The sequence below is a fragment of the Buceros rhinoceros genome, unplaced genomic scaffold (genome assembly GCF_000710305.1).
Source record: "Buceros rhinoceros silvestris isolate BGI_N320 unplaced genomic scaffold, ASM71030v1 scaffold42409, whole genome shotgun sequence".
NCBI lineage: Eukaryota > Metazoa > Chordata > Aves > Bucerotiformes > Bucerotidae > Buceros > Buceros rhinoceros.
Genome location: NW_010431845.1, coordinates 6,182 through 32,276, shown reverse-complemented (window position 1 = coordinate 32,276; position 26,095 = coordinate 6,182). Strand labels below are relative to the sequence as shown.

The 26,095-nt window shown below is 37.0% G+C and overlaps 1 protein-coding gene across 1 annotated transcript; it reads left to right on the top strand.

Moving 5' to 3' along the window:
• The first annotated feature begins 2,341 nt into the window (after positions 1 to 2,341).
• On the top strand, positions 2,342 to 25,813 carry GCC2 (GRIP and coiled-coil domain containing 2). Its single transcript, XM_010143531.1, has 22 exons — positions 2,342 to 2,383; positions 3,035 to 3,119; positions 4,204 to 4,271; positions 5,031 to 5,135; positions 5,918 to 8,407; positions 9,095 to 9,164; positions 9,822 to 9,922; positions 10,002 to 10,100; positions 10,822 to 10,950; positions 12,339 to 12,494; positions 12,843 to 12,947; positions 13,468 to 13,630; positions 14,142 to 14,242; positions 14,367 to 14,444; positions 15,147 to 15,284; positions 17,140 to 17,261; positions 19,041 to 19,217; positions 20,702 to 20,919; positions 22,336 to 22,530; positions 23,331 to 23,470; positions 24,429 to 24,630; positions 25,736 to 25,813. Exons 1-22 carry the CDS (start codon positions 2,342 to 2,344, stop codon positions 25,804 to 25,806), a joined length of 5,055 nt encoding a protein of 1,684 aa, XP_010141833.1. The 3' UTR covers positions 25,807 to 25,813.
• The last annotated feature ends 282 nt before the right edge of the window (positions 25,814 to 26,095 follow it).

Below are 26,095 nucleotides of genomic sequence, written 5' to 3'. Positions count from 1 at the left end.
TCTTTCGTGCCCTTGTGAGGTTGAGATCTGTTCTGGTGGTGGCTTCTGCCTCTGGTGGGGTCTCCCAAGCCAGACAGGTCTCAGCTGAAGGGTCGGACAAAGTGTGTCCACGGGCAGGATGGGCTCACTAGCCTTCGGGCAGCCATCCTAGGAGAAGGACAACTCTGACTCCAAACGCGGGCAGATGGAGCTCGTTTAGCCTTGTAAGGCATCCACCTAAGAGAAGGAGACTCTAACCGAACCTACAACCTGAGGACTTCGCTGTCACCATCCAAGCTTGCTAGGCCCTGGCAGATGAACCTCAGGTGTAAAGGGTGGAGCCAGTTCCGCGCACGCTCGTCCCTCACCTAAAAAATCCACCGCGCAGGCCCGGAGGGTGCACTCATCGCTTGCAGTGAGCGTGGGAAAAGCCCTTCCCAGATCTTCGTTCGCAAAGCCAAGCCATGATGATGATGATGAGATAGCAATTAAAATACATAGAACATGCTAAAATGTGGCTTGGAAACACGTTGGTTTAGATAAAATAGACTTTAAATTAAGAAAAAAATGTCTTTCAGGAAAGTATGGAATCATACCCTTGTTTAATAAAGGTGGGATAGAAACTTCAGAATCCTTGCAGAATTCAGCACTGTGCTTAGAAGTGCACTTACTATCTGCTGGCTCACAGCTTGGATGGACCTGATCAATGGAAAGTTTAGGGTTTCTTAGTAAATCATCTTCCTCACTGTTCTAATTCAAATGGGTGAAGCCCTCTACATGAGCACGAGCTGCTGTTTCGGTTACCAGAACAGCAAAACTGGATGTGTTGCCTTGCGTGATAGGTGGTTCTGCCTAAAGCTTAAAGGAGAGTAAAAATAATATGTGGATTCATCATACTGCAATATGGAGACACATGTGCTGTCATTTTCTAAACAGTACATACAATTTGTTGTACTTAATTATACCGTGTAAGCATACTGCTTGTAGTGACAGCTAATTTGCTAATTGCAGTGCTGAAATATTAAGAATGCAAATGTTGACGAACTTTTGCATACCAAGAAAATCTGAAACTTAAACTTTATAGCTTTTTCTTAAATGCTGTAGTTATGTTTAACAAGCACATTATTTTCTAGTAAGTTTGCTTTTGCCATCTCAAAAAAAGCTGTAGCTCATGTGATAGAGATAACTGTAACTGCCATTGTCCTTGGTCTGTACTTAAACTCACATTTCTAGCGATGACCTTTCTTATTGTCTGTATTAGCTCTAATCTCTATATTGTTAGTGATTCTCCATTCTAGTAGTGGTTTGATATCGTTTGTTTTTTCCTTAGTTTCTATTATAAGGGGTTTTTTTGTCAGGATAAAGAGAGTTGCAAAATAAAAGTGAAGGTATGTATGCACTCATACAAGCACAAAACTATATAAAACCCCAAATATATATAACCCCCTTCTCTTTTATGTACACGGGCATAGGATAGTATGGAAGAAAAGCAAGGTAAAGGTCAAAAGCTTGGAAATGCTACCTTTAGTATATTGGAACTGTCTGTTCAATATTTCTTTTGCCCCATCTTAGTTATGGGTGTTTCTTTGTGTTCCTGCATATAGGTAAGCATATCTCATGTAAATCACTGTAATGTAACAGATTAGATCTGTGGAAGTTTACAGTAGAAGGCTTTATGCATGTGTGTTAGGAATAAGGAGCCTAGAATTCACAGAGCCTTTTCAAATATGCTTGTCAGGCCAGCACTGCTAGTGCTAAACGGGGTGTTTTTGGAGAGAAAAAAAAAAAAAAAAAAAAAAAAAAAAAAAAAGGCAGGGGGAAGGAAGGGTTATCTTTTTGCAAAAGAGCCGTGGCTTTGCAGAGTCTTTTCAAATATATTGTTAGGCCAACAATGTTAGTGGTATCAGTGTGTTCAAGAAAGAAAGAAAAGGAAGTTCAGGGGTATACGTGGTGCAGAAGTTCTCAAAGCTTGTTTTAACTGCTACTCCTCTACAAGCTTCTTTTGTTCATGCCTTTTTTAGTGAGTCTTAAGAACAACATAGCAAGTTGTGCCTTTGTAACCTCTCATAAATAACACTACTTTTCAATACTGTGTCAATTCTAGATGTCCATTCAGTAATGGAATTATAAGATCATACTGGCTGGAAGTCAGGAGTTTGCTGATCTGCTGTCGTGTTGTACTAATCATGATATATCTCTATCTTTTTTTTTTTTCCTATTTTCCTTGAGCTCTCACTGTATTCAGTAATTTTCAGTGTTTTGCAGACTTTCAGTTAGTTCCTTCAGTGGTCTTACATTAAAGAGTTTAGCTGCCACAGATTGTGCTTTGTTTTTGTTGCAGGTTCAAGATGCTGGACAAGAGATGGTGGCATCTTCTGTCACACCAGGATCAGGCAAATCAAAGGTAATCAATCCTCACAAATCTGATTTGCTGGATAGCAGTAGTTGAAAGGCTTACAGCTTAGCATGCCAGCTGTGACTAATAGGAAAACATAAAAAGCATTTTAAACAGTTTCTTGACTTCTAGACTTCTTGAAAATTTGATTTATAAACACTAGCCTAAGGTGTTCTGGAAATCTTGGTGGGCAAAAAGTCTCTTATTGATATGTTCCTGTTACTTGATAAAATATTATTAGCAGCCAGTTCGGCAGTAGTCTGTTTTGTAATGTACCTCTATGCATACATTGGAAGTAAATTTAAATGTTGTTAATGTTAGGTCAGCATGCTATTTTCAGAAGATTGCTCAAGTTATACTACTGAATTGTAACCCTTCCCAACTGAGTTTTCCTGTCTAACTGATGCCGCCCAGTTGTGTGCTCTAGAATGATTTTGGTAAAGTACAGAATTGGAAGTGATTTCTGCTATTGCACCTGAAATAAGAGATTTGGATTACAGAACAGCAGTAACTTGGACTGTTATTGCTCTTGCAAATGTGTCATAAGACAGTTTCTTGCCCTAAAATTTAACTTCCTGGAATTCAGATGCTAACGTGCCCTGTTTTCTGTTTGCAGAAACTTAGAGAAAGCTGATTTCTCTAACACATGCTTTCTTACAGCTGGACACATTGCCCAAAGAAGATCTCATCAAGTTTGCAAAGAAGCAAGTGATGCTTATACAGAAAGTGAAGTCAAGATGTACAGGTACCATACTGGAAAGAGAACAATTTCTACCATAATCCTTGATACTACCTGACTTTTCCTAGTATCATTGTGTATTTTTGCTAGGCAGATCTAGATTCTAGGCAAATATCCTAGATTTTTTTCCTGTAATTTTGCTATTTATGTGGGAGGATAAGGACCAAAGTCCTTAGAACAAGGAAGGGAAGAAAAAGAGCATTGCTTTTGTTATGTATTAAATTAATTTTGATCTGGCAGTATGGCATTATGGAACAGTGTGGCTTGAGCAGGAGTGGAAGTGTGACTTGTTGCTTTCTGTTCCCCTTACCAGTTGCAGGGACACCTGTTGCTTTTCAGGAGGCAGAGGAGGGTGAATGTCTGGCAGATTTTTGCATAGTTAGTGCTATTGTAGAGTACAATGGTTTCTTTAAAATAATTGGCTACTTTGTATCTGATAATTTGCTTCTTTAACAAGAAATTGTAAAATATACCAAACAAAGTTTAGTGTTAACCATCTGAAAGTACCCTGTGTAAATCTGTGCTCTTATGTGCTGTCTCTCTTCTCTCAGAAGTTCCTTTTCCTTCCATGACCTGCTACTTGGACTTGTGTCCCTTTCTCTTGTTTTAAGTTACAGTTATGCTGACTGTTGGTAGCGAAGCAATAATTATAGATAGGGATGGGCTGTATTAGGCTTTTCCTCAGTGGGTTTGTTCATAAGTTCTTGTTCTTCTACCTGCTGCCTGTTTTTAGAGAACCAGTAGGAACTGAGTATCTTTAGCTAAAATCGATCATGAAATAGAAGGTAAGACAATCATCAAAAGGATTTCAGTCTGTTGTTCCTCTATCCAAACAACAAGGAAGTTGTTGTCTGTTTACCCAAACAAGGAAACTTAGCTTCCTCAGGAAACCATGTGAAATGTCCTGACTGGAGAAGCAGTACTGAATGTTTATTCTCTTTTCCATTAGCCCTTTCCATCACTCAGTAGAAAACAAAAAGTGGTGAAGTCAGTGATGATGTGAATAGGAGTGGTGTTAGACACTGGATTTACTAGTAATTTACTACTGTGATGATCAGTTCATGCCGTGAAATTTCTATGCTTTTTTAAGAACTAGAGAGAGAGATTGAAGAACTCAGATCTAAAGCAGCCACTGGAGGAGCTGATGATATTATTCAGGTAGGAATATGTAACATGTTTCTAATGTATTACATAATGTTAGCTGAAATAAATCTACAGAAAAAAATAGTAAAGAGCTTTAAATTCAAATGGAATGTAATAAAGTTTCAGGAATTCAAGATACTTCCTAAAGCCTCTTCCTGCCTCCTCCCCCCAGATCCATCCTTACTCCACTTCTCAGAAAACAGTTATCATCTCTGTGAGGAATAGTACAGAATAGTACAATTTCTGCAGCAAGACTTTCTCCTTGTGTAGCTGGTTAGACAAGCTTTTGTTTATTTTAGAATGACCACTGTGGAAAGACTTCAGCCATTTAGAAAACTTCTAAAGTTTTAGGAAGGTAACTGGAATTTTTTTTAAGTGGCATGAACATCTGCCTTTCTCGAAGGGTCATAGACAGCCTATGAAAGTGAAAGTTGGTAGTGAGGGAGAATCTATCAACTGGAAAATTGTTTTTAATAATTTGCATGGAGTTTTATTTTCTGCGGAAGGAGAACTCCCCTCCCACCACCACATCCACCACCTGGTGATAAAAAAATTATCTCATTAGAAATACAATTTTGAACAGGACACATTACTTAACATCATTGTTTTTGTCTGTGTATTTCATATCTGTATTATTTGGGCTGAAAGTAACTTTTAAAATCAGATTGATCTGTTTAATTGACAAAAAAAGTCATGATCAGTATGTGAGTTTCTACGGTTTGCAAAAATTTTTCAGGCTTCCATTGTTAAGAAACCTTTTTTCTTTGAAATTAGGCTCTCACAGAAAGACTGGATGTTGTACTTCTGGAAAAAGCTGAAAGTCAGCAGCAGTGCCTAGCTCTGAAAAAGGAAAATATTCAAAGAAAACAAGAAGCAGAGGTACTGGAATGAGCAATAAAACATTATCAAAGAATTTCAGAATTATGTTTATTTCCTGGTTTTGCTTGTGTACTTCACTTTAATTTTGCTCTTCTTCACTTACCTGTGTTCTGTTTTACCTTGAAATTAAAAATCTAAAGGCCTCATATAGTAAAGCTTATTTTCTATGCCCCTTATTTTATAGATTTCGTAGCACTGACAATGAATAGAATATTCTTATATACACCAGATAGATCCACAGCTGTTCAAAACCAATTCAGTTTGTGCATTAGCAGCCTACATATGTGATGGCTTAAATCATTCAGCTCTGTCTTTCTGTGGAAAATATGATGTTTACATTCAGATATTCATAGGAAGGAGCCGTCAGCCAAGGCATCTATATTATGTCAGTAATCTCAATAATAATGTGAAGAGTGCACTGCTTGCAATTGATGGACACTGTTGTATTCCATATACTAGAATTTGATGCACGTAATGTGATTTGGTCATTTAATACATTATCAGAATAGTTGGTAAAGCTAAAGTCTCTCATGACCATTTTGTGAAATTATTTTGGTAAACTTGATGTAAGACGCAATTTTCTTTTGTCGTTCTGTGAAGAGTTTTTGTACTTTCTGAAGTGTCTTTTGAATTTAGTTGTCCTAATATAGTTAGATATTTAAAAACTACAGCAGTTTTTAAAACTAAGGACTCCTAAATCTTCTAATTCATTATTGTAAACAGTTTATTTGGAAATTCTGTGTGCTGAATTACAGTGTTTAATAAATTGCATATTTGTTTAGGCTGCAGTGGCTAAGACAGAAGAATTGCGAAAGGAACTGGAGCAATCAAGTATGGACTCTTTGAAAGAAATAAAAGTTCTGAAGAGTGAATTAGCAAATGCACAATGCAAACACAATGAAGACTTAACAAAGTTGAAAATGGAATTAGAGGAACAAGCAAAGAAACAAATGGAGCTGGTGGAACAGATTGAATGTCACAGTGATAGTCAAAAAGAAGTTAAAAGATTACAAGATGATGTCCAAAGAATTAAATCTACTTATGAGGAGCAAATTTTGTGTCTGAGCAAGCAGTTAGAGACTCTGAATGAAGACAAAAACAAAGAAGTGACTAATCTGCAAGAAACTATTAAAAGTAACTCTCAGTGTTATCATAACGAAATAAAAAACCTGAATGAAGAGCTTAAAAAATTAAAAATTGCCCATCAGGAAGAGGTGTCAGAGTTGATGCTTCGGATTGAAATATCATCTAAAGAAAATGAAGAAAAGCAAAATCAGATAAATCAGTTACAGCACAATTTGGCAGAGGAGATCTTAATAAAAGAGAAAAATGCAAAGGATGAAGTGGGTGCTTGTACTGACCAGCGTGAATATGTCTTAGAGCAGCTAGGAGAAGTCTTAAATAAAAATGTAGAACACAATGCAGATGTTGTAGACACACAAGTAGAACCCTGTGCAGAAGCGAAAATGGAAGAAAAGGTTAGGAACCTGGAGTGTAGTTTAGAAGAGCTCCAATCCCAGCATAGTATACTAAAAGATGAGTTAACTTACATGAGTAATGTTAAACTAAAACTGGAAGAGGAGATCCATCGGATAAAGGATGAGTACTTTCATGAGCGAGAAGACTTGGACTTTAAGTTAAATGAATTGCAGCTTACAAAAGAAGATTACTGTTGTGTAATTGAAAAACTAAAATTGGAGCTTCAAGCAGCAAAACAGCACTGTGAAAATGCTATAAAAAACCATAAGTTAGAGACACAAACTCTGAAAGAGCAGCATAAAAGAGAAATTTCTGAATTAAATGAAACTTTATTATCTGGTTCTGAAAAAGAAAGGATGGCATTAGTTTTTGAAATGCAGGAACTTAAAGAACAGCTTGAAAAGCTAACTCAAGAGAAAGAAGAAGCAGTGTCCAATTACAACAGCCTGAGAGAAACAATGGAAACTCTACAGACGGAGCTAGGGGAATCTGCTGGAAAGATCAGCCAGGAGTTTGAATCAATGAGACAACAGCAAGCTTCTGATGTCAGCGAACTGCAACAGAAACTCCGAGCTGCTTTCAATGAAAAGGATGCTCTTCTTGAAACTGTGAATCGCCTCCAGGAAGAAAGAGAAAAACTGTCATCTAATCAGCTAGAGATAGAAGAACTTAAATGTAAAATAACAAGACTGCAGGAGGAGAATAACACAATAACAAGCTCCATTGACCGGAAAGAGACTGCTATGAAAGAACTGGAAGAGAAGATCATTGCTCTTACTGATCAAAACAATAATATTTTAAATGAAGTAAAATGCTTGGCTGAAGAGAGAGAAACCCTTCAGGAAAGGTGCAAGCAAGAAGAAGAAGAAGTTCGGAAACTTCAGCAAAAAGCAGATGTTGCTAACCAGTACAATAGTGACCTGAAGGAAAAGGTGGAGGAATTAACAGAGAGACTGAATGAAGCTTTAACTAGGAAGAGTGAAAATGCCCAAGCACTAGAGCTACTGGAAAATCAGATTGAATCTCTGGTGCGTGAAAGGGAGAACCTTTCATCTGAAGCATATACTCTTTGTGAGGAAAATAAGAAAATAATTGAGGAAAAAAGCAAATTAAGTGAAGAGCTAGAAAAGATTAGATCTGAAAAAGAGGATTGGTTAATGTTGAAAGAGCAGTCTGAAAACTTAGAAAAAAACCTACAGATGACGACTGCAGAAAAAAACCGTATATCAACATTGCTTGAGAGTGAACAAGTGCACAGATCTCTTGTAAAAACTCAGCTGTACCACTTACTTGAGCAAGTAGGGTCTGATGTTTCAGATTCTAAAGAGGAATATGATTCTCTTAACCTGTTACAAATTGCAAATGAATGCTTGGCAAAAATGAAAGAGCAGCAGTGCCTTGCTCTACAGAATGAGGAGAAAATTCTTAATTTGCAGCGGGAAGTTGAGAGACTAGAGGAAGAAAATGTGGCTCAATATACAGAACACAGTTCCCTGATTCAGGATTTTGAAAAAGAAAAGGCTCTCTTGAGAGAAGAATTGGAAGGAGTGTTGTCTGAAAAAGAAGCACTTCAACATGATATCCAGGAGCTGAAGAATGCCAGTGAAAAAACAAGGACTGAAAATCAAGATCTTTTAGCTAATATTGAAGAGATCACTCAAAAACTTGCTTTTTATGAAAGTCAAGTACAAGAACAGCAAAAAGGATCAGAAAAACAAGACAACTTAAATTTCATTCTGGAACAAAAGGAAACGGAACTTAGAAATGTGAAAGACGAACTGAGTTCTCTAAAGGTTATATTTTGTTATTGAAGTATACAGACTAAACCTCTAAAGTCTTCAGAATTAAGGTTCAAAAAATACTTTCAATTCTCTCTCTTTTTTTTCTTTCCTTAATTTTTTTTCCCTTGCTCTGAAAGTGAGTTTCCCTTCTAGAAAGCACACGTTTCTTTGAGTTTTCTAGCACCTCACAATCCCCTCCCTCCCCTCAGGAAAAACAACTAACCACATCCAGTCACAGCACTATTTTGACAAATGGTGCTTGTACTTGAACCTCTCTTCCTATCAATACCCCTCAAAGTGATCGTTTAACTAGATGGACTAACAGACCTCATAATCTTTCACCTCTACCTTTCTATGATCTCCACCTCAAAACAAATGCCTTCTTGATCTGCATTAGCTCCTCCTACCTTCAGGTCCTGGAAATTGATGGTTATGTAAAACTGACAGCTGCAGAATTAATGGTCTACCATTTTTTGGACAGGATGGAAAGCAGCTGTTAAAAAGGGTGGAGTATGTTCCTTTCAACAGAAGTATGCTTTTCAGTTACCAAGCTGATGTGAACTAGCACGTAAAGACTTTCTTGGTAGTAAGAATGTAGACACAATCCTGCTGTAGCTGAAACTTCTGGTGGCTTGTTAGGGGAAAATCAAATATCACAGAGAAATTTTTGTAATACTTATGTCTTTCTTTATAATACAGAATTTATTGGAGACATTGACTGAGAAAACTGAGCAACAGTCTTCAGTAGCAGAGTTTCAAGAAAAAATTGGTATATTTCTCACTGTTTTTTTTTGTAAATGGTTTAAGTTTTTGTGATGGTTAGTTCTTCTTTCTCTGCATAATTGTCCCACATTTCCTACAAGCCAAGGAAGGTGGGGGAAGTAGGTAGCTGTGCAACTTCCTACAATGTTCCTTCCATTAGGGATTTAAAGTACTGTTAGCGATCTTAACTTGGTTATTGTTTGATGTACCTTAATTTTTTTTTATTCCTGTGTACATTTGGCTATAAACAGTGTAGTCGATTTTATCTTTTTTTTTTTTTTTTTAAATGTAGAAAATAGTTGTGTCAATAAGAATCCCTCAGGTTGCTAAGAGGGGAGAGGAAAGCAACACTTTGCTGAAACTGCTGTAGCCTCATTGCAGTTTTCCAACACGTTAGAAAGAAGACAGTTTTGAATTGTTACAATTGTCTGTAGAAGTAGGCAGGAATATGGCTTTTAACGTTAACTGAGGTGGAAGCCTCGGAAACAGGGAAGGATTGTCCCTTAAATTTAAATGCTTAACTGAATGAAACACACAAACATCCACCTCTCTTTTTTATTTTGTTTTGTTTTAAAGTCATCATGGTATTTGTGTTCTAATTGAATTGAATTTTATTTCTTGGGGGAAAGGGAAGGCATTTTTTTCACTTATTTATTTATTTTAGAAATGCTGGAAAAAGAATCTGCAGAAAAAGGAGAGAAACTAAATAAAATCAAGGTTGTTGCTGTGAAAGCAAAGAAAGAATTAGATGCCAGCCGAAAAGAGGTACTCTGACTGCTTCTTAATGTGAAGAACATTCTGTGTGGGGGTTCTGTTTTAATGACACACACTTCTTTCTAATAAGATGCAGATTCTGAAAGAAGAATTGGAGTTGGTTCGATCAGAAAAAGATCAGTTGTCTGCTTCAATGAAAGATGTCATTCAAGGAGCTGAAAGCTATAAGGTAAGAATAGTACTATATTTACAAAGGACAGTTAACAGTCAGGAAATACTTGGCCTTTGAAGCCTAGCCTGGATGTATGTTGCTATTTGCTTGCAGAAGTATGTTTAGTAAAAGGAATTAAGTTGGTGCAGTTGGGCACCCAAATCAAGAAATGTAAGGTTCTCGTAACAGAACCTTACAGTGCAGTTGCTGTTATAAGAAAATAAGGCTCTTCCTTTCTACTGAATGGTATTTTTAAATCTTTTTGTCCTGGTTTGAGTTAGACCAGAACTAACTCTGTTCAGTGACTTAACTTTTCAACTCAGTCTCTTCTAACTGCACTGTCTGAAGTTAACAGTGTTTTCGCAGACAGTGTCTGCTTCTAGAAGTGTTTACAGTTGATGTTTACAGTTACTGCCAGGGGTTGGTGTGCAGAAAGGCTCTGGGTTATACTTGCTCCTGAGAAGACTGAGGTTGCTGCTAAATCTTGAGCACCATGTTGGGGGTGTAGTAATCCCTCCTGAGGTCTCTTCCAACCTGGATTATTCTAGAATTTCATGAACTGAAAAGGGTTTCTTCCAGAGCCTGCAATGGAATGATAGAGCTTTAATTTCATTCTGCTGTTTCTGATGTTGCAGTAAGTCAACTCATATGCTGAAATATTAGGAAGATAAGTAAGCATCTGAGGTATAGAATGTGCTTATGCAATGTATATGATGGTTTTATGTTTGTTTGTGTTAAGAATCTTTTGATGGAATATGATAAGCAAGGAGAACAGCTGGATTCTGAAAAAGGCAGAGCAAATAATCTTGAACGTCAGATAGATGACCTCACAAGACAGCTACAGCTGTCATCCCAGCAGGTCAGTTCTGTATGTGTGTCTGATCTATTAACAATTACAGTAAAAATTATTTTACTTGTTGAGTTTAAGTTTTATTCATTGATTGTTACTACATATAGTTTCATAACCTAAGTGTATTTTGGATAGTGACTTGAAATTCAGGGTTTTTTAATATCTTATCTTTACCTTTGTCATGGTCCAGATATCTAGAATGTCTGGCATTTTCAATAGAAAGGGTCTAATTTACCCCAGATCAACTCACAGAAAAGAGCAGGTGATCACTTCTGGCTTGGTTTGGACCTACAGCTCTGCTGCATGTACCATGTATAAAAACAAAGTATCAAACTTGCACTATTTCTCGCATTTCACAACAATACTCCTCATGATGTACATTAACCTTTAACTGTTACTCTTCTTCCTTCTGTTTCTTAGGCAAAATGTGGTTTTGTTATTTAATCAACAAGAGTGGTTAAACATACTACATTAATTATATTTTTCAGCATCTTTCTCAAGGACGAGACATTAGGATGCATTGTAGAGTACTATATTGGTATTCGAAAGAGTCTAAAATAGTAATTGGGCAGCTGTGAGACACATTTTTGCTAAGTTAGCTGCAGTGGGTTTGGGGTTTAGGAATTCAACTCCCAGGCTCCATACATAATTACACTGCAGATCCACCTAGGCCACTGTTTCTTTATAAACAGAAGCTAGCAGTGAATAGAGTAGGAAGAAATGACAAATAGTAGCAAATATATATTCTGCTGATTATGTATGAGTGTAATTTGTCAAGTTTGTTACAAAATCCTTTTTAAATAAAAACATTGTTTAGGTACTTGGCAGTTTGATTCACTTACACTTCATTCTTAATCTGCATAATAGAGACCAAGGTAAAACATTGAAGATGTCAAGGTAAAATACGTTAAAAATCATTGCAAAAATAGCCCAGGAGGAGTTCTTACTGTGTAGCAATATGGTCTGAATGAAGGCTGTGTAGTGCTGCAGCTAAATCCTTTTTAGGAATTAATAGTGTGATCATTTAGTTATAAATACAACGGCTGTGTTTGAAGTGGGGCGGTAAGTACTATTGTGGGAAGAAGGTGATTTCACACAGAAAGCATATACGTTGGGGTATTTTTTCAGATTTCTTGTAATTCTAGCCATTTTACAGAAAGCTGGGCAGATGAACTCTGAACAAAATAATCAGAGTGTGCCAGTGACTTTGATTTAGCCTATTTTTAAATCTGTTTTAAAACAATTAAGATGGACAAGGCTCATCTGTATGAGTGCTGTTTGTAAGGGAGTGTGATAGAAATCTGTGTTTGTTTTTTAAATATAGACCATATCTTATCTGCAAAATTGTACACAAATTCAGCTTACTTTTTTTTATCTTTCCACTATGATTGTTTCAGCATGATCAGTTACACTCCGCTAATGAAGACCTCCTGGCTCGTGTTGAAACACTGCAACATAATGCTAAGCTGTTGGAAGCTCAGATACTGGAGATACAAAGAGCCAAGGCAAAGGCTGACAAAGAACTAGAAGCTGAAAAGCTTCTAAAAGAACAGAAAATAAAGGTAGTACTCTGTAGAGATGACAAGTGAACTGAAGTGATGTGACTTCTCTTAGACCTTTGTAAAACTGTGATTTTTATAGAATAAGTTCTATACTTAGTCTTCTTGTTACTTGACCTGGTCTGTTTTGAAGGCTTGGGTTGTTCATTTGAAAGAACTTGGTAAGACTGTCACTTAGAGTAGATCAGGGATTGTTACAGAATGTGTAAAACACTTTTTTTGCTTTGATTCCCAGTGATTTCCTAAAAAAGGAATCATTTATCTTTGTACAACGTAAGTGTTTAAGTGTAAGTAGGTGCTGGCATCTATTTTGAAATTGGACTGCGTAATTGAGAAGTATTTACATTTCAGGAATATAGTGGTGCTCTCCGAGAAATGGAGGACCTTCAGATGCAACTTCAGAAGGAAAAGAAACATCTGCAGAAAACCATGCAAGAGCTAGAGCTGGCCAGAAAGGTAGGGTTGCTGGACTACAAAAGATTTTGGCCCACCTCACTATGTTGAATGCCTCCCTTTCTGTTCTGAGGATTTTTAAAATGCAAGGTTTGCCAAAGGGTAAATACGAGGTTTTGTGGGGTTTGTATTATTTTTTTGTTTGTTTGTTTAGCTTGGGTTATGTGGCCTATCATGAGTCAAAATAGGAATATAATTCAGATGTCTGGGGTACTTGTATGGTGCACTATTCAGAAGCTGCTCTTATTGTAAGGACTGAAGACGATAGAAACTATTTTCTGCAAATATCTCCTGGTAAAACTGTTAAAAGTAGCAACAGGTTTTCCAAAGCTTCTGATTCTTGTTTAAAAACAGGTTATTTACTGAGGATATGGAAACCAGATGGATGTGTGTTGCTTGTGGATATGGATAGTTAGAAAGTTTTGGTTAGATGGGCAATATAGTTTTATAGTATAATTTTAAAAATATTTCTTTGCAGCCAAGGCAGATTATAAGCTGTAACTTCATTGTGTGTAACTTGCAGGATGCTCAAAAGAGTACACTGATGGATATGGAAATAGCAGATTATGAAAGGCTAGTAAAAGAACTTAATCAGAAGATTACTGATAAAGACAGCAGAATAGAAGATCTTGAGCAAGAGACAGGGATTCAGAAGCAGAAACAAGAGACCCTACAAGAAGAAATAAGTGAGTAAACTATAAACAGTGAGAATCACTATGGTGTAGTTAGTAAAAAATACAATTCAGAAACAACTTCTGAAGTTGATGAGTGAGAGTAAGGTTTGCAGGGAATACTAAACAGTTGCATAGTCAAAAATGCTCTCTGCACAGGAAACTTTAATAGGTTATCAGTCAATACTCGATCTAGTATTCAGCAAATAAAAGCCAGATTGCCTGCCTGATAAACGGTGTTTCTTACCTGATTAAGTTAGTCATAAGTTCTGAAAGTTGGTGACTGACAGGGCTTTTAATTTCATTCATACCACACATAAAATTTTACTAGTTACCATGTGGTTAAAAATCTCATTTTTTCCTATCCTTAAGTGTAAGTCTTAAAACATTTTCATTTATTTGAAGATCTTTTTGATACTTGGAAATAGGATACTAAAGTCATTGTAAACAGCTCTTAAGAAATCTGTCAGACTTTGCTTAAGGAGGGGGACTTTACTTTGCATATAACTGCTGTCTTCTGCATTAGAATCACTTCAGTCAACTATGCAACAGGATGAGGAAAGAAATGCCAAGATAAAACAACTCCTGGTGAAAACAAAAAAAGAACTGGCTGATTCAAAACAAGCCGTAAGTCCAGATGTTAATGACTGTGTATTCCATTTCTAAAATAACTTTTAAAAAATGGGCTGGTAGCTGAATTAAGTTGCTGATTTTTGGGTTATCTTAGTAACAAGATAATTTTATCATGCAGGAAACTGACCACCTAATGTTGCAGGCATCATTAAAAGGGGAACTGGAAGCCAGTCAACAGCAGGTGGAAGCCTATAAGGCAAGAAATTTCACTTTGTTATTAATATAAGGTTTCTTACGTAAGTAACAAGGGTGTGATTTGTGCTGGGTGTGTGGAATATAGGCTGAAGAATGAAAAGGTGTTATTTTTACTACTTCTTCTTCTTCTTCTTAAATGAGTTTTGTCTCTTTGCTGCTTTCCCCAAATAGTTCATTTTCCCAGTGATGCTCTTAAAACAGGTTTACCCTTACTTGTTCCTCTTTCCTTTGCCTTTCCACCAAAAGAGAGGACTGCGTAGTTTGACGCTTGTAACTGAGATATGTTTTAATTTCTTTAAAAATTGAGGTTGCTTAGTTTAGAAATAAAAGAATGCAACATTGTCAGCAAAACTCTTAAGTGTTGTCCATCTGTACTAATTTTGTTGGTTGAACCAAATAGTAATTGAATAATGGAAAGTAGCAGGGAAGGGAAGGGAGAAGGCTTGTCTGTCTTAAATGCTGCCACTCCACCACAGTAATTTTATCTTCAATTCTCTCTTTAAACAACATTGTATTTTTTTAAATTAAGTATATGGTGTAATCCATGTCTATTTTTAATTCTATTTTTATTGGAATTTAATTTTCTATTTGGCAGTTGTGTATCAGAAGTACTGCTGTAGAATCCTGCTTTGTCTGTGGCATATCCCCTTAGAGGGGGAAGAAAAAATTGTGTCTTAGTGAAGTTTTCAACTGACTTTTTCAGATTCAAGTGGCTGTTTTAACATCAGAAAAGCATAAAGTTCAGGAACACCTGCGAACTTCTTCAGAACAACACCAGCGTACGTTGAGCGCTTACCAGCAAAAAATTGCAACCTTGCAAGAAGAGTGCAGAGCAGCCCAGGTATTCTAGTGGAAGAAGTGATGTCAGAGACTTTAGAAGGGAGATTTACTGCACTCTGCTGCTCTAAAAATATTTTGCAGATCTTCCTCTCTTTTCTTTTTGTCTGTCAAGAGTTGGGAATTATCTCAGTGCTTAATGTATTTGGGTGATGATATAGCAGTCAGGGCAGACTGGGCCCCAGTTGTCATCAATCACTTGTGGTGGAACGTCTGGACTGCACTCTTCTGTTTCCAGTAGGCAAAACCTTGTGGTGGTGGTAGTGGGGAGTCAGAGTTTATTTAAGATGATCATCAAGAATACACTGCAGGAAAAAGAGAATTTTTGCACCTTTTAATATGCTGCTATTTGAGCAGCTTCTTAATTGGCAGCTGAGCTACATGTGAAACTGACACTGTTGCTGAGGTTTTTATTATTTCTGTTTTTCTGTCCATATGCCACTGTCAGATGTTTTGGGAATCTAGTGTTTGCACTGGAGACAGACACATTCAGAATATAGTAGGACTGTTATGTTCAAGCTATCTTTGTGGCAGTTACTGCACCACACTATGGCCCCTTTTGTATGACAGGTGTGCATCCTGCAGATAAATAATAGCTGAATGCAGCCTCTCAAAGAACTTTTACTTTTTAAAGAGGTGAACTGAAATGGATGAACTTTGTGGTTACTGCTACAAGGGACTTGCCTAAGTTATACTGGTAGATACAAATTACAAATGCATTCTCCATAACTGGGGACTTACAGTACCTATCCATGGTGGCTTGCTCCTTGATGTTGTGAAACCAGTAAGAGTGTTAGTGTTCCATGATGGTGTAGCTTGAAGCTGTTGGAAGATTAGCCACCTTCTTTAGGTGCCCTACACCTAGAAAATAGATGTTATTAACAAAAGGAAATTATGTCTAAAGGAAAGGTGGACACCAAGCAGATAGGAGGTTAGAAGGCAAAAGTCATGCTGACATTAAGCTTGTTTACCTGAGAACTTAAGAATATTCTAGCTCACATCGTTTGACAGTAAAATACAGAGAATGATTGATTTAAACAAAATGCCCGCAAATCTTACAGAATCCAGAAAAGCTGGAGCAGTGGCTAACCAGGGTCAGCACTGTCGAATTTCACCAGTTCAGCTGAAGAGAAACTTTCCAAAATCCTCCCCTTAGAGGTGACAGCATTTTAGTCATCTCAGGGATGACTAATGAATCCATGAGCTTCTCCTGAGAGCCAAGAATGAAAACCTGCGTCTGTGGTTCTTTAGACGAGTATACGGCATGAGTACTTAAAGGAATGGAATAATTGTCGCTGTATAGTGCACAGTCAAGGATGAAGCTACAATGTTGTGAACTGATTTTCTGATGTTCATAGAAACTTATGTATCACCTGAATTTAGAAGACAGACCAAACACTCTTACAATCTACCAAAGTATTATATCTTGTGCTGTGTATTACCGCTACAAGACTAACTGAACTCCTGAAAATGAAGCATAACTTGAAGGCATATTAGATTTTTGTCACCTGGGTAGCATAAAAGGAAAACAGAATTAACCCTGGTTTTTTCCTTCACTTTTGCCTTTGTTTAAAGCTTCTTGACAGAACCCTTCGCTTGTGAATCTCTGAACACAATTTTTTAATTTTCAAGAACTCTTCTTTAGTACTATGTTGAAATATAGTATCATATTTTATGATATGTTTGAAGTCTAAAAAAGCATGATCTGTTGGTAATCACTTTTTATTATCCATTTAAAAGAAGAAAATTAAACAGGTGGTTAATTTTGTTTTTCAATGTAAGATGCATTTCATTATGGAGAAATAATGGAGCTGTAGTTAATAGCATAACTTATTAAGAGTTTGTTTCCTGTGTAATAGGCTGAACAAGCATCCGTTACATCTGAATTTGAAAGCTACAAAGTCCGTGTTCATAATGTTCTAAAACAACAAAAGAATAAATCTGCTTCTCAGACAGAATCTGAGGGAGCCAAACAAGAAAGGTAAAACTAAAATTTTTATGGGTACAGAAAAATTCTGTTTCTTGTGTGACTGAGCTTGCCTTTGCTAATTGCTGACCAACAAGGGAGTTTCCCTATTTAACTCATTGCTTCAGTATGGAAAACATCAAAAGGGGGGCAGATTCTTTCCCCAGTTAGTTTGGGTTTAAAAAGAAACCCAATAACAAACCTCTTTATTTCTATAAACTTCATCTGATCTGTAATCTACCTGTGTCTCTGCCTATCTGAACGGAAGAAAGATCATCAGTTTGTACCACGGTGGTACTATGTTAGCTTCTAATTCCTTGATTTGTCCTTTTTAACATTTATTTCTGTGTAGATTGCTTGTTATTACAATCAGAGGGAGAAGTAAGGTGTTAGGAAGATTCTTATGAGTAGAAATTAGACAGTATATTCCGTACAGACTGAACATGTCATTTTCTCTGACATAAGATATTGTAGCAAAGTGCCGTTTCCAACTAAGAAGAAAAGACCAGATGGTACTGGTCAGCTGAGCTCACTCTGAACTTTTTCGAGAAGGAATGGTTTACTGTAAGTAAAGCTGTGGCTGCCAATTCAATCGCCAATTCCAGCAGATTGACTAAATGCTGTTGTCTTATCAGCTGTCACACGAGGAAAGGCTTGGGGGGAAAAAGTTGCACTGCCAAAAGTTCCCTGAAAACATTTAGCTATAGTCATAAGCCAGCTAAATTCAGATTTACTTCAGAAGATGTCTGAACCCACTGCAAAAGTAGATCAGTTTCTGTAAGTTATTTTTATAAGTTATCGACAGCTGTCCTTGGTGACTGACTGGGCACTTAACCTGTTAGGTGTCAAAATTCCTTTCTGACACAGATCTTAAAACATTGCATGCAGTTGCGGCTGTAAATCCACCAGAGGGAGACTTGTGCTTTGTTAGAGGACTTCGGTTTTATGGTTTCTCCGGCTTTTTTAAAATTCATCTTCTTTTCTTTGAAGCAAGCAAACTGCAAGAGTTGCATTTCTTTGACTGTCCTTTTTTGCAGAATTTTAACAAGTTCTGGTATTGTGTGGAAGAGGGTCACCTTGGGAACAAAGTGGGGAAGTAATAAACAGAAGACAAATAGTTTTCAAAGCAGTGATCTACAAGTATCAACTCTAACCCTTAATGCAATATACAGGTTGTGAGATAATGGAGATCTCTGCATATATAACTACAGAGAGCTTAAAAGGAGAATGTGTTTGTGACTTCAGACTTTTTCCTCCTGGTATATCTGATTTTGATTTATTTCTGACCAACAGAGTTTATCTGGTTTTATGGATTGATGCTGCTTTCTAATCCTTCGCTCAAAATCTACTCCAACCATTTGTCTCCTGTATTCAGTGTTATTGAACTGATGTGCATTTACTAAACAAATGAAAAAACCTCCACCACTTTCAAGAAGAAAGTGTTTCTCCCATTTGCATCCCAGATACTACTCTTTTTCTGTCTTGTTCTTCCAAACCAGCTCGAAGTAGAAAGTGTTATCAGTCATGCTTTCTACCCCAGTAGTTACACCCCCATAAGTTCAGATGGGATGTGGTAAACCTGTCTGTACCTATGTTGAAACAGGATTAGAATTTTCCTAATTGTTTCTGCTGCAGTCACATTCTAAGATTATTTTGGTCATAGTGCTCTATTGATTTAATTTATAAATAATCAATTTGAATCACCTATCCAAAATGTTGTGGATATAATATAGGCGTTGAGATAAACAACATACATTTAAAAACAATTATATTATTTCTTTTTTCCCCTTGTAGGGAACAGCTGGAAATGGTGATAGATCAACTTAAAGTTAAGCTGCAAGATGCTCAGCATAATTCACAGATGAATGCATCTGAACTCCAGGCATTGCAGTCTGAACACGACACCCTGCTGGAAAGACACAATAAGATGCTGCAAGAGACTGTGGCAAAAGAGGCAGAACTCCGTGAAAAGTATGGTCTGCTGATGAATAGACACAGACACTTTATTTTGTGTGAACTTTAAGGGCTGGGCATGTAGTGGTCTATAGCTGTACTTCTCAAAGAAAGGGCATGATTGTTAAGAAAGCTAAAGGAATTTTTGAAAGGAATGTTTGCTATTTTTCATGAGCCTTCAGAAGTTTCAGCTATGAAAATTAAGTACTAGCTGATCAGGCAATTTGAGATTTCTGCAAGCTTTCTACCTGTTAACTATTGGATTTTAAAAATACTAAATGTGCGTTAAAAAAAAATTAATTTTAAGTCCAGTGCTTAACAATACAGTTGTGCCGGACTGGTCAATTAAATTTTATGGATGTTTTCTATTAGAAAAATCAGGTAGTTAAATGCAGAGCAAACGATTTCACTGACAATATATCCAGTCCTGTGTCCATCAAGTGCATTCTTACAGAAAGTACTGGGTTTTAAGTCTATGCTTGCCACAATCTTAATTTACTATTTCTCTCAAAATGAAAGGAATCTGTTTAATCTGTATTGCTTTGTGAAAAATCACAAGTACCTAATAATTCAGCCCTTCAAGAAGGGTTGGTCTTGGCTTCTTTATTTAGGGTACAAAGAAGTTTACATGAAATATTCATTAAAAATTACAGCTTAGTATGAGGAACTGTTGACTTCTTGTCACTATCTTTGTACTGTTTTATCTGTTCCTGAATCATCATTACACGATGATTCATTGTAATCAACTTCTGCATTTTTCTGGAAACAACCCATATCACAGTATGTTCCCTTTGTACCCACAGAGACTAGCTCTTTGCTGCTCTGGCTATATTTAAGTTTGTGTGCTTATAAGGCCAAGTCCTCTGCTTAGCCTTTCCATACATGCACTTCTTTAACTGCTTGTGACTATTTTGTCGTGCTTCTGGAGTACCTCCAAACCAAGTGCAACTGATTTGTTACTGACATTTTTCTTGCTATGGACTACGCTCTTCTGCCCTCTTTTGAGCTGAGAGTTGAAGCTTAAAAAAATTAAACTTAGCTTCTTAGAAACTTACGCTTTCAGAAGTCCTGCATAAGTGTTTGGTAAATAAACGTTAAAGGAACTGGACTATAACTTAAGTGTCATGCCCTGTATAAACAGTCATGTTGCAGTTTTGAAATTTAATAATGTTTAGACTACCAAGTCTCTAATATTTTCATGTTTTCCCAAAGATGTCTGAATTTTGTCAGAAATAAAGAGTTTATATAGCATAGTGAATTCATACAACTTTACAAGTGTACAAGTTACACTTGTAACAAAGTTACAATACAAGTGTAACTTTTTCAGTCTTAGGGTTTCTTCGTGAAAAGAGGAATTTAAATGGAAAAAAGTTGTGTGGTCCTTCTCAGATAATCATAAACATGAAAATTGAAAATTACTTTAAATTCTAAAAATACTGAAATATATAAATGACATCGGTTTGCTCTCTGTTTCTTATGGTTTGTGTACATGCTTCTTTCAGGCTCTGCACAATACAGTCTGAGAACATGGTCATGAAAACAGAGCATGCCCAGACTCTGAGTCAGCTGACAGCCCAGAATGAAGCTCTCCGGAACAATTTCAGAGATCAAGTCAGGAACCTGCAAGAAGAGCACAGGAAGACAGTAGAGACACTTCAGCAGCAACTATCCAGAGTAGAAGCTCAGCTGTTCCAACTCAAGAGTGAACCAAGCACTAGAGGTAACTTTCAGTCATGATATCAGGTTTTCTTGGGTTAGATACAATATGTGTACCTCAATCTGAATCTAAAACATGCTTACAGTGTGTGGCTCTGTAATACACCAGAAACTTTTTCTACAGAATCTGCAGTGTGGCATATCAATTCACTGATACCAAGTAAGGAATGTGTCTTTGATATTACTGTCCCATCAGAATCTTAGGGTCCTTGAGTGTGTCCAGGGCTGGGCAACAAAGTTGGTGAAAGGGCTGGAAGGAATGTCCTGTGAGTAGCAGCAGAGGACTTTGGGTTTGTCTCGTTTGGAGAGAAGGCTGAGGGGCAACCTCTTTGCTCTCCCCTGCTGCCCAAGGAGGGGAAGAGGTAGGGGAGGTGGTGATCTCTTCTTCTTGGGATCCAGTGATAGGAAGCATGGGAATGGCTCAGAGCTGCACCAGATGGGGTTTAAACTGGACATTGGGAAGCATTTATTTACAGAGAGGGTATTCAAACCCTGGAATAGACTTCCTAGAGAGGTGGCCAATGCCCCAAGCCTGTCAGTGTTTAAGAGGCTTTTAGACAATGCCCTTAACAACATGCTTTAACTTTTGGTCAGCCCCGAAGTGGCCAGGCAGTTGGACTAGATGATTGTTGTGGGTTCCAGCTGGAACTATTCTGTTTTGTTCTAGAATCTGCATCACCATTATCCCTTCTGCAGTATCTGCTTTGTCAGACAGATGGAGGGAATTACTTTGTAAATATTCGGTGCTCATCCTATCAGTTTGTCTCTGATTTTGGAGCATACTGGAACTCTGTCCCCAGTATGAAGGGTAAAGCTGAAAAAAAGGGTACTGAAAGCTGTTTTAACAGTGTTCGTTATTAGTATACTTGCTATTTGATCCCTTTTCTAATTAAAGATTTTACTGTGTTCAAGCTCAAGTGCTATTTTTATATCTGTAAAGTTACCAATTATGATGTAGTTAAACATTTGCTAGGCAACAGTTTAAGAAGTTACTCTTTCCATATGTTACTGAGGGAGCAAGATAGTGCACATGGTATTACAATGAAACTGTTTACACCCCCTGCTGGACTGGTTGAAAGGAAAACTACTTTTGCTTTGCATTAAAAACGCTTGACGCTCTGACCATAGCTACAACACATCTTCAGGGAGAGTTGCATGAAGGTTTCATAGTCACTGAAATAAAAATTGCCAATCATGTCTGGATTTAGAAACAGGCTTTGATTGGAATGGTCATTTGGAGGTGAAAGACTCTATATTATAGATGTTACACGTGGTTTTGGCTTTCTTCCTTTTCTTCACCTTTCCTCCCCCTGCTTTTGAAGACTATCTTACGTACTGCTCTCTAGTCTGAGATAGTCACACCTATGCAATAGCCATACCAATTTCATTCCGATGACAAACATCAGTAAGTATCTTTCAGGTCCAGCTGTTTCAAATCCAGCAACGAAGAACTTAAGAGAACGGCGAAACACTGACCTTCCTGTTCTCGATGTGCACACTGTAGCTAGGGAAGAGGGAGAAGGCATGGAAACCACAGACACAGAGTCCGTCTCTTCAGCCAGCACCTATGTACCATCCTTGGAACAGCTGCTGAACTCCCCAGAAACAAAACTTGGTAGGTAGAACATGTGGCTTTTTGAAGCCTCTCTAAGTTGCAGATATTTGTACCCTCAAAATCGCCGATAACGTTGTGTTTTCATGCTTTTAAGTGCAAGACACAAGTTTACTTAAATGCCACAAAGTTTACCCTATCCTGCATTTCTGTAGGAGTTTTGTCCTTGAGTAAGGACTAAGAATAAAACATTGCTACAGGTTATAGTGATATACAGATGTCTTATTTGTGTTCTAAAGGGAAAAGACTGGATGAGCAAGTCAGTGAATAGTTACAGGACATTGTATATTCTGGACTAGTCTCTACTACAGCCAATTAAGTGCTGATTTAACTCTTACTAATGAAAGGATTAAATGTCTGGTCATCTTAATAAGGCTTATTAGTACAGGAGTTTATTCAAAGTTTTTTGTCTAGGAAGATGGAAGCCAGCATAAAGAAAAATGTTCTAAGAATCCCCCAAAAGTAGAAAAATACATGGTAGCATATAATCATTTTTTGAAAGTCTACTGAACACTTTGTGGAGAATTGAAAATCCTTATTTATGGGCAGGAAACAAGGGGTAGATTGAAACCATCTATCTTGATGTACTTAGAACTGATTTGCCAATCCCCTTCTAATATGTATACAAAAATAGATCACAAAACAAGCACGCAGCAGCAGTGATGCCTGTTAATTTTGCAATCTGACTTTGCATGGATTTTGTTTTTAAGAAACTACATTAATCAAGTCCTAATGCTCAGTTAGTATAAAGTAGATGCAAGTGCTTTTTCCTTCTCTCAGTTTTCTTTTCCAATTAACTGCAGAACCATCTCAGTGGCAAACAGAACTTTCGAAAGATGAACTGATTCAGAAACTAAACACAACAGCGAAGAGTGCTGATCACCTGAATGAATTACTTCGTGAATCAGAAGCAACCAATGCAATTCTAATGGAACAAATAAAGGTTGGCAGGAAATGTGGGGACAGCTCTTAATTTCTATGCTCTGTTTCATAGACCCAGTGTTTAATACCAAGTCTGTTTCAGAAAATCCCAGTCTATAAAAATTTGATGATGTAAAACTTAATTTTGGAAGGGCTTTTAGTCAACAGGACAGACTAGCACTTCCAGAGTTGACTTCAGTTTTGGGGAGGGGGGTGATTCCCCACAGTTTCTAGTCAGGGGAGGGGAGAGTAAAAGCTGCTACAACAAAAAAAAAAATTTAAGTAAACCTTGTTGCAAATGTTTGACCCTGAAAGGCTTTGTGAAAGGATGCATATCAAAAAAACAAAACAAAAAAAAAAAAAAAAAAAAAAAACCCAAACCTCGAGAGTTTGGAAGTTTAATGTTTAGTAAAGTACCTTTACTGTTTTCACTTAGACAAAAGCAGTAAATCCCAAGGGCAGCATTGTCTGGTTTCTCTTCCTGTAATAACCCCTTTTAGCTGTCTTAAGTTAAATGAAGATACACGTATAGACATACGTGTAGTAACAGAGCTTGCTTTGATGTAATTGTACCTCCCTGAGTTTTCCAAAAACGTTTTTGAAGCTAACATTATCTAAACACACTAAGCTTTCATTTATAAAATGTTTCTTAAAGATAATAATGTTAAATCTTTGATCTGCATTGCTTATTTAACTGTTCAACTCTTACTGTTTAGCACGGGAATAATACCCTGTATCATTATACCTACTGCACGTATTTTATCAAAAAAGGTTATTTTAGATCAATAAAAAGTTATTTCTGGACAACATTATCACATATTCAATTTTCACTGGATTTTTGTCCGGAATATGTTGCTATGCCCACCTTATTCTTCTTGAAGCAAGCTGCATAACTCACTTTTTAGCTCTTCAAATGACCTTTGTTCAATTGCTTATTATATGAAACAAACGATATTGCATATTTTTTCCTTCATCTGTAGCTTCTTAAGAATGAAATAAGAAGATTGGAAAGAAATCAAGAAAGAGAAAAGTCTGTGGCTAATCTAGAATACTTGAAGAATGTTTTACTGCAGTTCATATTTCTAAAATCGGGAAGTGAGAAAGAAAGGCTGCTCCCAGTAATAGACACCATGTTGCAGCTCAGCCCTGAGGAGAAGGGGAAGCTAGTTGCAATTGCCCAAGGTAGGTGGTCGTCAAAACGTTGTCGGAAATAAAGGAAAAAGTGGAAACAAAGGCAATTGAAGTTCTGTGTTTTTACGAAGGTCTCTTATGTAGACTTCTTCAGTAAAAACAAAGCTTAGCAGCATAATGCCAGTGAGGTAGCAATAAAACCATTTTGCTCTATTGGGAAGTTACTATTCAGTTTTCTGAAAATGGAACAAATAACAAAAATTGTGAACAAAATGAAGGTAAAATAAAATTTATTCTGAAACATATACACTTCAGGAAAATGATAGTAAGTTGTAAAAATTTAATGTATTTGTGTTTTGAGCAGAGTTAAAGATTTTTGTCAAAGTGACCTTAATAATATAAATTAATTACGTTCTTGGCAGATGTTCTAAAAAAATAAAGTCGTCCTTTCAAGGCAGTACTGCAGATATAATATTAGTTTCAATATATTAACTTCAAAAATATCTTCAAGAAAATATGCTTTTTGTTTTAGAAATAAAGGAACTAGGGAAGGAAGGAAAAAGAGTTAAACCTTTGCAAAGAATTAACCCAAGAGCTGACTGTACAATAGCGTTCTGGCTCCGCTTCAAATATTCAGAGCGTTTGTCCCCTTAAAACCACTTTTTAAGTTATTTGTCGCTTCTCAAAACAAACTGTAACTTCTTGTACTTCGTTAGCAATTGACCTATACCTTTAAAATTACTGTAAAGAGTAAATACCATGTGTATATAAAAGCACTTAACTTGTGAACAAAATCACATGAGTAAGGGAAGTGTCAAGGTGCTCCATTCCATGATCAGATCTGCATTTGAAAAGATGAGATGTAAATTAAGTCCGTAGCATTTTGAAGTTGTTCTGGTGCTTTAATGAACACTGACTGGATTTTTCTGGATAAAGGCCTCTTTAAAACACCCAAAGTAAAGAGCACTTCATGATGAAATCCAGGAACATAATTTGTGGCAGCCCAAGAGCAAGTATTGAATGTGACCTCCTCAAGTTTACAAGGACAGCAATTGAAAAAGGAAAGAGGCAGGGGAGAAACAAGGCGGTGTAACTAAATGACGCAATGTCTAACTAAGTTTATTATGTTTAAAGTATGTTTTTCTTCCTCCTTCAGGAGAGGAAGAGAGTACCTCACGGCCCTCTGGGTGGGCTTCGTATCTCCACAGCTGGTCGGGACTTCGATGAGACAGTGAAAACGCTGGATCTTTGAACACATTCCACACTTCCAGAAAGAGAAATCTTAATGTTCACTCGACTTATGGCATTGAACTACAGGGTTTTATTTTTGTGTATTATTTTCAGCTTTTTAGGCGCTTCTAAGAAAGAAGCCCTCGATAGCTCTGAAAGACTGTCCTACACGTTGCTCTGACAGCAGTGAACTGTTGCTTTTGTGAATGTTAACACTGGTGATCAGAAGTATAATGAGAAGTGACAAATTAATTGCAAATTGGTTGGAAACAGAATTTGACAAACA